Below are 11,234 nucleotides of genomic sequence, written 5' to 3'. Positions count from 1 at the left end.
TGAGTCGGTTTCTGCTCCGCAATTAAGCTCGTTTGTGTCACTGGTTTAAGGTTCCACGTGTAAGCGACATCGTGTGATGCCTGTCTCTGACTTGCTTCAGCTAGTGTGCGCATCTCCAGGTCCACCCCTGGAGCTGCACATGGCATTGTGGCATTCTCTTTCACGGCGGAGTGGCATCCACTGCGTGTGCGCCCCGTCTTCTTTGCCCACTCCTCTCCTGGTGGACGCTTAGGCTGCCTCCGTGCCCGGCTGCTGTGAGCGCTGGGGTGCATGGATCTTTTCAAATCCGAGTTTTTGCCTCTTCTGGAAATATGCCCAGGAGTGGGATTGCGGGATCGTATGGCAGCTCTGTCTTCAGTTTTTAAGGACCCTCCATTGTGTTCTCCAGGGTAACGGCACCAATTTACCTTCCCACCACGGTAGGCGGGTTCCCTTTTCTCCACACCTTCTCCAGCATTCATTGTTTGTAGAGTTTTGAACAATGGTAATTCTGACTGTTGTGTAATTGGTAATTTTGACTCACTTTGGTTTTGATGTACATTTCCCTAATAATTAATGATGTTGAGTATCTTTTCATGTGCCTGTTGGCATCTGTATGTCTTCTTTGGAGGAATGTCTGTTTAGGTCTTCTGCTCATTTTTTTACTGGATTGTTTGCCTTTTTTGGGATATTGAGCTGCATGAGCTGTTTGTATATTTTGGAAATTAAGCCCTTGGTTGCATCATTTGCTAATATTTTCTCCCAGTCCATAAGTTGTCTTTTCATTTTGTGGATGGGGTTTCTTTACTGTGCAAATGCTTTTAAGTTTGATTAGGTCCCATTTATTTATTTTTGCTTTTATCTCTTTTGACTTGGGAGACTTGGTCATTTCTAGTTTTATTGTTGTAACAATAACCTAAAAGGGGAACAGTCTCTTAATTAACTTCTATCTTAAATATTTTAATGATGATGAAGGAATTTTGAAGGCAGTTTCTATAAAAGTCTCCTGTTGGCAGATACGTGTCACATTCTGCTCTTGGAGTTAGGGGTAAAGTGCTGAATATCATCTAACGTAACTCTTATCTCTAGTAAAATACTTGGTTGTTCATCTTCAACTGGGTTTTTCTAGGAGATATTATTTTTCCTCCCGAATGTGATCTTAAGGTTGGGCTGAGGTATGGGAGGTCACGGCTGCTGTTCCTTGTCTGATATTAAAACAGGAAAGAATTGTAGGCACACGGTATCCATGTGATGTGTGTGTGTGCACGTGTGTTTGGCTGATTATAAATGACTGTAAAAGCTGAAGCCACCCTGTTTCCATCCATCCATCTATCCATCACCCACCATTCCATCTATCCATCATCCATCCACCCATCCGTAATTTGGTCCTCAAATGCCTTGTGTCTCTGTCGACCTTGCTTCCCACCCTGAACTTCACATCGTTAACTCTTCACATTTTGGGTCTCACTCGGACATCACTTCCTCAGGGAAGCCTTCTGGATCCCAGATTGTAATTTCAACAGATGATGTGAAGTTGTCAACCAGCCAAACGCTGTCCTCTTCAGAACCCACACTGCTCCACCCTTGTATCTGCACATCACCATTCTCACCAGGTGACAGACTCCAGCCTAGGATTACTTAAGCTTCCTCTTGGCTCTAAGCAGCAGTGTGGTGCCCAACCCTCTGCCAACACGCTGCCGTGTGGCCTCTGCTGTTGGGGCCCTGTCTCTGCGGGATGCTTGGTCATCGCCCTGATTGCCCTTGGGCTTTGCAGACCGTTTCCTCTGCCGGGAGTGACCGTCCCCCCGCCCCAACCTGGCTGGCCGTGTCTGCTCTTCTGGGTGTCCCCATCCCTGGGGGGCCACCCAGGGCTGCACCTGCACCCCCACAGCCAGGCCCTCCCCTTTCTGACCACATCCAACGTGGCCCGTCCGATCCCAGAGGCACCCACCCGCTTCTTGCTGCTCCTCTAAGAGGACGATAGGCCGGAGGGAAGCGATTGTCTTACTCATCTCTAGGTGATGCGCGTTGTCCATAATGGAATTTTAAATTTGACACGTGTTTTCCTGTCACTTTTCTCATTGAGTTCTTTTTGAGCTGTCTTATCCTCTCCTTTGTTAGATCATCTCTTATGTCACATGTGGACCATTTGCTTGGCTCCTCCTCAGTTTCCATCCGCGCTCACCTCCCACAGCCGTGAGCAGGAGGCCACGGGGAGTGGCCTGGGGGCTGGAGGATGACCCCCCTCTGCCCTGGTGTGTCCTGGGCACACTGCCTAGAGTCCCCCGGCAGCGCCCCATTAGCAGACAGGTGTTCCGCGGAGCTGACGCAGGCAACCTCCGCCCCTTCTTGGCAGTTAACCTGGGATATTGATTAGTCCACTAGCCATACCTCAGTGATTTGAGACTTTTCTCAAAGACAGAGAAGACAGAGGGACCAGTTTGCATCAAAGGGCAAGTTGGGATCAATTCACAGCCCAAGGACAGCATGGGGGTGATGACTAGGGAGGGTCCCTGGACAGAGGGAAGCCCGTAGACTCTGGGAGGGGCATCTGAGGGCTGTCCCAGCTGCCCTGGCTGCCGCCCACCTCTGCGCTGGCTCAGGCCTCGTGTTTACCACTGTACACTGAATGAACATGCCTGGCTCCTGACAAGCGCTGGGTCCTGACCCAGATGCCTTCCGAGCAGTGGTTGAGCCTGCAGGAGAATCTCCAGTGGCTCTGGGTGCTCAGCTTCCCGGAGCCACAGGAACAGATACAAGACTTGCTCTGGTCATCAGGAGGATGGGCTGCTGGCCTGGACCCAGGAGGGGCCATCAGTCGTGAGCCCATTTCCACGGCTGATGTCTGGTCCTGCCCACGGCGGCGCCAGGCTTGCTGCACACGCAGGATGTGAAGGTCCCACTGGAAGGAGCCAGGTGAGGCCTTGAGAAGTCGGGGAGGGAGAAGAGAACCCCGTTTCAAGGTGGGCTTGAGGCAGCTGGGTCGTGAGAGCCATGGGCTGACCCACCCGCACATCTGGATCCCGGCCCCGGGGTGGGGCGCTCCGTGGCTCCTGCTTTCCTGGACTCTCAGGGTTCTCCCTGCTCCTCACTGAGGTCCCCCGTTACCCTGGTCCCCAGTTCTTTGCACTAAGCTTTCCCGGTTGAAGTGACTGGTGCTTTTCTCTCCTGCTCAGACCTTGCCTGCTGCGTTCATTTCTGCTGTCCTCCGTTGGTGGAAGCCACCCTGAGCCCACCTCCCCGTCGGGGGTGTCAGATATTTGCAACCACCTGCTGACCCCACCCCGGGGCGAGGCAGGCATTCTCAGACCTGAATGGTGTATGGGTGGTGGAAAGACCTCCTTACTAGGGGTCTTTGGGAAGTTTTCATTTTCTAACCCAGTGTGCTGTGCTCAGACACAGCTGTGTGCGACTCTGCAACCCCCTGGAACCTGCCAGGCTCCTCTCTCCATGGGTGTTCCCAGGCAAGAATACTGGAGTGGGTTGCCATTTCCTTATCCAAGGAATCTTCCTGACCCAGGGGTCGAACCTGTGTCTCTTGTGTCTCCTACATTGCCAGGTGGATTCTTTATCAGCTGAACCACCTGGGAATCCCAGCTAACCCAATAGCGCTTTAATTTAGGAAAGTTCAGGCCTTGTATGGAAGATGTACCATGGCAGACAGCTGTGGACTATATTATTTGTCAAGATGACCTCATGGCAGGCCTCAGATTTGTCCATGATCAACAAACCAGAGTTACCTTTGATTTCAGCCCATAATCTCATTGCAGGTCATAGCTTCATAATCCTGCTCTATTAGAGCTGGTGAGTCTAGGCATCAATACGATACCAGTAACTGTTCTTTTCTGAGCCTCTTCCTAGATGCCGAGAACTGTGAGCACCGTTTTCATGAACTGTCTCGTGAGGCTGCCCCACACAGGCTGAGGCTTCCCCAAATCTCAGACCAGGAAGCTCGAGGTCACATGGCCACTGACGTCCAGAGTCAGGACTCACACCCAGAGTCCAGCAGCTGCATCCGTGGCTCCCCCGCTGCAGTCCAGGGGACCTAGAGGTGTTTCTCTTACTCTGTGTAACCCTGCAGGTGTTTGAGGACAGCTGTCGTAGCCTCTCAAAGCCGCCCTCCTCTGGTCTTGGCTCAGTGGTTCCTGGCCAGGCAGTTTCTAGCATTGAGCCCTTTCTGATGACGCTTTCATGGTGGATTCTACCTCATCAGTGCTTTTCATCCATGACACCCACTGGACAGACACTTCCAAATTGTCAGGGTGCTGTGAAGTTACTGAAATAGTTCTTAAGGATGTGGATATTTACGCATGGATATTTATATATGTTTCATCAGAGAGATGAGGTGCAGACAGTTGTCCATCTGTGACATTTGGAGACGTGGACAGACAGTCAGCCGTGTTAGACACTCACCTTCCCTTCCCTTGTCTTAAACTCGCAGCTGTAACTAAAATGTCAGGGCCCGGGCGGCTTAAACAAAGCCACGTGTGTCGTGGTTCTGTGGGTTGCAGTCCACGGTCACGGCCCAGCCGGTTGGGAGTCTGCTGGGAGCCCACAGCCTATTCATAGCCAGCTGTATTCTCTTTTTTTTTTTTTTTGAAGGTTTCAGATATACTTTATTTCTTCAAACATGCTATATTTTAATGGGTACATAGTACTTTTACTTGGAATTAATTATGAGTTGATTTTGAAACAATTCAGTATTAAATCAGCTGGGATGATTACTGTTCTCTCCATTCCTTTGGGGTGACTCTGCCAACAGGCGATGGGTTCCACTCTATTTCAATTTGTGTTGCCATACATACCCATACAGCAACACAGAAAGTGGATCCACTAGCTAATACAGCATTACCATATTTGTCATGGAAATCAGGGGCCCGCTTTTGATGGATCTGCCCTGCCACTGCTTGCTGAATGCTTTGAACTCTCAGACGACTTGGTGCGTTTTCGGCCGGAAACATGCTGAGGTTGAACATAAAATGGCTGCAACTACAGCTGCTGATCTCGAGCAATTCGGCGTCTAGTCCAGCTGTATTCTCACTGTGTCCTCACATGGCAGACACACTCTCCTCTTTTTTAAATTTATTTTATTGAAGTATGGTTGTGAACCGTGAACTTCCAGATGTTCAAGCTGGTTTTAGAAAAGGCAGAGGAACCAGAGATCAAATTGCCAACATCCGCTGGATCATGGAAAAAGCGAGAGAGTTCCAGAAAAACATCTGCTTTATTGACTATGCCAAAGCCTTTGACTGTGTGGATCACAATAAACTGTGGAAAATTCTGAAAGAGATGGGAATACCAGACCACCTGATCTGCCTCTTGAGAAATCTGTACGCAGGTCAGGAAGCAACAGTGAGAACTGGACATGGAACAACAGACTGGTTCCAAATAGGAAAAGGAGTACGTCAAGGCTGTATATTGTCACCCTGCTTATTTAACTTCTATGCAGAGTGCATCATGAGAAAGGCTGGGCTGGAAGAAACACAAGCTGGAATCAAGATTGCTGGGAGAAATATCAATAACCTCAGATATGCAGATATGCAGATGGCACCACCCTTATGGCAGAAAGTGAAGAGGAACTAAAAAGCCTCTTGATGAAAGTGAAAGAGGAGAGTGAAAAAGTTGGCTTAAAGCTCAACATTCAGAAAACGAAGATCATGGCATCTGGTCCCATCACTTCATGGGAAATAGATGGGGAAACAGTGGAAACAGTGGCAGACTTTATTTTTCTGGGCTCCAAAATCACTGCAGATGGTGACTGAAGCCATGAAATTAAAAGACGCTTACTCCTTGGAAGGAAAGTTATGACCAATCTAGATAGCATATTGAAAAGCAGAGACATTACTTCACCAACAAAGGTCCGTCTAGTCAAGGCTATGGTTTTTCCTGTGGTCATGTATGGATGTGAGAGTTGGACTGTGAAGAAAGCTGAGTGCTGAAGAATTGATGCTTTTGAACTGTGGTGTTGGAGAAGACTCTTGAGAGTCCCTTGAACTGCAAGGAAATCCAACCAGTCCATTCTGAAGGAGATCAGCCCTGGGATTTCTTTGGGAGGACTGATGCTAAAGCTGAAACTCCAGTACTTTGGCCACCTCATGCGAACAGTTGACTCATTGGAAAAGACTCTGATGCTGGGAGGGATTGGGGGCAGGAGGAGAAGGGGACGACAGAGGATGAGATGGCTGGATGGCATCACTGACTCGATGGACGTGAGTCTGAGTGAACTCCGGGAGTTGGTGATGGACAGGGAGGCCTGGCGTGCTGCGATTCATGGGGTCGCAAAGAGTCGGACACGACTGAGTGACTGATCTGATCTGATGGTTGATCTACAGGGTCAAGAGACTCTTCTCCCAAAGGCACTGATTCCACCATGAGGGCCCCACCCTTGTGGCCTGATCACCTGCTCAAGGCCCCACCTCCCAATACTGTCACTTTGAGGGTTAGTGTTTCAACATAGGGCTTCCCAGGTGGCTCACAGGTAAAGAATCTGCCTGCCAGTGTAGGAGATGCAGGTTCTATCCCTGGATGGGGAAGATCCCCTGGAGGAGGAAATGGCAACCCACTCCAGCATTCTTGCCTTGGAAGCCCATGGATAGAGGAGCCTGGCGGGTACAGCCCATCGGGTTGCAAAGAGTTGAACATGTCTGAGCACACCCACACACACATACACAAAAGCAGGCATGTACATGCACACACACATGTGTGCATACAGAATGCTTCTGAACCCACAACACAGAAGACTTTCAGCACCAGGAGTCTTACCCGTGACCTCAAGAGACAGGGGAACAGGAGGAAACCAGGCTCTGGGACGTGTTCCGAGTCCAGCTGTGCTCACGCCAATTGTCTTTGGCAGTGGACGCCCAGCGGGGCTGCCATTGGCTGCTGCCTGGGGCACCAAGGAGGGCAGGGCTTGCGTCAGAGCAGCTCAGGGTGGGGAAGCAGTCGAGGGCTCAGTGTAGGTGAGGAGAGAGTCCCGTACAGAGGGAGCGGGTCGCTGTGTCAGGATAAAGATGGGAAAGTGTCACTGAGCCCACAGACGGGGTCACTGGGGGTCATGACCCGAGTTGTGAGGAGTCTGCAGGCGGGGTCACTGGGGGTCATGACCCGAGCCGTGAGGAGTCTGCAAATGGGGTCACTGGGGGTCATGACCCGAGCCGTGAGGAAGGCAGGTAGGCTGAGTGACAGGCGGCAGATCACTGGATCACGTGTCCCCTGGGGTCACCTCGTTCTGCCATCTTAGTGTTTGGGGACAGTATAATCCCGTTTTCACATTATATCTCACTCAGGGCCTCCATGAGAAAACAGATAAGACCAGCCCACCTGGGAGAGTTGGGGTGAGGCCTGGACCCCCAGCCCCCAGAGCCTGAGAACCCACCTCTCACCTCCGGTCCCCTGGACCCAACGCTCCTGAGGATACGGTGTGGACTCCAGCCTGCATCCTGCGTCTGCTCCGCTAATGAGCTGTCCTCGCAGGTGCTGGCCTCCCTCTCCTGGGAGATGCAGCTCCGGGCAGATTTGGTCCAGCCTCACAGAAGGTCTGTGAACTCCATCATGGGTGGGCAGTAGGATCCCAGTGGTTATCATGGTTGCATTTCAGGTTAATTCTCGTGGGCGTGTCTGAAATGTGGCCGTGGCACAGTGCATCCGACTCCCAGCTGTGCAGGTGACCCAGACCAGAAACCCCATTTGCTTCAAGTGGTACCCAGTTCCCTCTCCCGACGGGGGCTTCCTCGTCACCTCTCTGTGACCTGGGCTCCTTGGAGGGTGGTGGTTGCAGTGGGATGGTCCCCAGGTGGGTGGGACAGGTGGCACTGGGGCATGAGGGATTCCCGAGAGGCTGCTGAAGACCCTGAGTTTTTCTAATTTACTTTAAAATTTTTATTGGAGTATAGTTTACAATGCTGTTAATATCTGCTGTACAGCAAAGTGACTCAGTTATATATATATGTATATTCATTCTTTTTTAGATTCTTTTATCAGAGAGTATTGAGTAGAGTTTCCTGTGCTATGAGCTCACGTTTCTTCTTCACAAAAGACTTTGGGCCTTTCCGTGGTGTTTACAACACAGTCCAAGGCCCGAGGACCGTCTGCACTCGGCGAGCCGGCCCCTGCACTCTGCCAGCTCAGCATGTCCTGTTTCCTCTTCTCTGGCCTTGCTTTCCTTTCTTCTCCACCTTCTTCCGCTCTGGTGAGGTCAGTGAATATGAAGACAGGGCGAGAATCAGAATTCTCTTTCTCAGAAAGGAAGAGACATCTTCGTTCTTGAGAAGGAGCAAGGCTTTTCCGAGAACTGAATGCAAAACATATTCACCTTGGACTTTTCACATCAGGCCCCGAGGGTTGGTGCGCAGTGTCCTCAACCACAAATGCAGCAGGAGTTTCTTAATTATTTATGCCCCTGCTTCTCGGTGAGGGATTCAGAGTGACAGTGTTCATAAAGCAGTTTCTCGTAGTGACCCCCAGAAAAACACGCTGCTCCAGGGGCCGAGCTGCGAAACTCCCAGGGACGAGGCCCAGACGCCCCATCCTCCAGGGGGGAGGGCTGGGATGGAAAACCCCGAGCACCCACTCTGGCCCCACGGGGTGGCCTGGGACTCACGGGCGAAAGGAGACTGTAAAGAGCTAAAGGTTGTCCCTGGTCACTTGTTTATCCACTACGCACCACTACACACCAAGACACGGAGACTGTCTCACAACTTGTCCTAAAACCACGTACTTCTTGAGTTTTATGAAACGAGATAAGAATATGTCAGATCTTGTCCCACTTCCTAAAGCTGTGGAGAGAACCCGAAACCGTGGCCTTCCCTTCCTGCCGTGGCCTATTGATCCCAGGAATTCCTTGCAAGATTCTAGAATCTGTAATTCCAGGGAATGTCTTCACTGGCATGAGACTGGGAGTGTATTTCCCTGGTATTCCGCTTACTGTCCTTTTCTACTTTTGAAGGAGAGAGAAAATTCTGCTAAAAATAATGTACAAGGTCTGTGGTCAGGGTATAATCCCTCTAGGAAGTACGCCTCAGGACGGTAGGGTTAATTGTTCAGTTTTCTCCTCGGCACACAGAACAGAACTCGATCAACATCTGCTGAAAAATTAGTGGCAAGGTCTGTGACAGAGAGGAACTAGTATTGGGATATTTGAGAGAAGAGTTGTCAAGGGCCTGTCACTATCATCCCTGTGAAGCCAGAAGTGTCAGGGTGGAACCAAAGGACCCGGTCAAGAGGGAACTCACTCAAACCCTGCCTGTGGTCCCCGGAAACTGGCGCCACATGGCTGCTGACACCTGAGATAAACTTGTTGTTATTCAGTCACCAAGTTGCGTCTGATTCTTCGCAACGCCATGGACTACAGCACGCCAGGCCTCCCTGTCCATCACCAACTCCCAGAGCTTACTCAAACTCATGTCCATCGAGTTAGTGGTGCCATCCAACCATCTCACCCTCTGTCGTCCCCTTCTCCTCCCGCCTTCAATCTTTCCCAGCTCAGGGTCTTTTCCAATGAGTTGGCTCTTTGCATCAGGTGGTCAAAGTATTGGAGTTTCAGCTTCAGCATCAGTCCTCCCAATGAATACTGAGGGTTGATTTCCTTTAAGATTGACTGGTTGATCACCTTGCAGTCCAAGGGACTCTTAGGAGTCTTCTCCAAAACCATAGTTGGAAAGCATCTATTTTTCAGCGCTCAGCCTTTGTTGTTGACCAGCTCTCACATCCGTACGTGACTAATGGGAAGCCCATGGCTTTGACCATACGGACCGTTGTCGGAAAGTGACGTCTTTGCTTCTAACACACTGTCTACGTTTGTCTTAGCTCTCCTGCCAAGAAGCGCCCGTCTTCTAATCTCATGGCTGCAGCACCGTCTGCAGTGATTCGAGAGCCCAAGAAGAGAAAAATCTGTCATTGTTTCTACCTTCTCCCCATGTATGTGCCATGAAGCGATGGGACCAGATGCCAAGATCTTGGTTTTTTGAATGTTGATTTTTCACTCTCCTCCTTCATTTTCATCAAAAGGCTCTTTAGTTCCTCCTTGCTTTCTGCCATTAGGGTGGTAACATCTGCATATCTGAGGTTGTTGATATTTCTCCTGGCAATCTTGATTCCAGCTTGTAACTCATCCAGCCCGCATTTCCAATGATGTGCTCTTCATATAAGTTAAATATACAGGCTGACAGTGAACAGCCTTGTCATGCTCCTTTTTCAATCCTAAACCATTCAGTTGTTTCATACAGGGTTCTAAGTGTTGCTTCTTGACCCGCATACAGGTTTCTTAGGAGACAGGTAAAATGGTCTGGTATTCCCATCTCTTTTTAAGAGTTTTCCACAATTTATTATGATCACAGTCAAAGGCTTTAACGTAGTCAATGAAACAGAGGTAGATATTTTCTGGAATTCCCTTGCTTTGGCTATGATCCCACAAATGTTGGCAATTTGATCTCTGGTTCCTCTGTCTTTTCTAAACCCCACTTGAATATCTGGAAGTTCTCAGTTCACGGAATGCTAAAGCCTAGCTTGGAAGATTTGAAGCATAACCTCACTAGCTGGACTAACAGTACCTCTTAATTTTACATGAATACTGAAAATTGTAATGTTTTGGTAAACGTCTGAGGAAGGCTATCTTGTGAGTCTGGCAACTTAAATTCATGCTCATAAAAACCATTTCAGTCCCTCAAGTGAAGCTCTGGGTGGCAGGTATGGCCATCTGCCTGATTTTTTGTATCAATCTAGCTCGATGCCAGTGGACAGAGGTGTGCCCACTGCCCCACCTTCCCGAGCACGAGCATCTGGCAAGGACAGTGATCTGCCACGTAACAGGAGCCCCTGCCCCGCTTCAGACTCAGCCTCAAGTCTTCCTTGGGGTCGCATCTGAGACCTCTGTAGGGAGCAAGGTGCTGTTTGAACTGTGCCTACAGGGACCCCCGGGGTGGGGACCTGTGTGTGTCCTGTCGGTTCTGGGTCAAGGTGGCTACTTGTCCCCACCAAGTGCCATCTGATCTGTCCGTTCATGTCTAGACCGCGGTTTCCTGGACCACAGCCCGGCAGGAAGGGGGCATCCCGCTTGCTGTGCGCATGCTGAGGGCCTTCCCGGGGCGGGTGGGGGGGGACTGCTCCACAGGGGACAAAGGACCTGAGGTCACATGCATTTGGGAAGCGGCTACCTCGCAGCCCTCCCAGGAAAGGCAGCCTCATAAAACTCATCCTGACTCAGGGGGATGAGTTTTCATCCCCAGCGCGTCTGCTGGGCACCCTTAGCTCCCTGATGC

General features: G+C 50.3%; 1 protein-coding gene across 1 annotated transcript; it reads right to left on the bottom strand.

Annotated features, from left to right (window-relative positions):
- Positions 1-4,580: 4,580 nt before the first annotated feature.
- LOC102406515 (cytochrome c oxidase subunit 7B, mitochondrial-like) lies at positions 4,581-4,955 on the bottom strand. Its single transcript, XM_044947221.2, has one exon. It carries the CDS (start codon positions 4,953-4,955, stop codon positions 4,701-4,703), a length of 255 nt encoding a protein of 84 aa, XP_044803156.2. The 3' UTR covers positions 4,581-4,700.
- Between the last annotated feature and the right edge of the window lie 6,279 nt (positions 4,956-11,234).

This window comes from Bubalus bubalis, chromosome 8, assembly GCF_019923935.1.
Source record: "Bubalus bubalis isolate 160015118507 breed Murrah chromosome 8, NDDB_SH_1, whole genome shotgun sequence".
In the NCBI taxonomy this organism is placed as follows: domain Eukaryota; kingdom Metazoa; phylum Chordata; class Mammalia; order Artiodactyla; family Bovidae; genus Bubalus; species Bubalus bubalis.
Note: the sequence above shows the minus strand (reverse complement) of the source record. Positions and strands in the feature narration are given on the sequence as shown.

Excerpts from the sequence above, each read along its gene's own strand:
- LOC102406515 (XM_044947221.2), bottom strand. The coding sequence starts at position 4,955 with ATGTTCAACCTCAGCATGTTTCCGGCCGAAAACGCACCAAGTCGTCTG.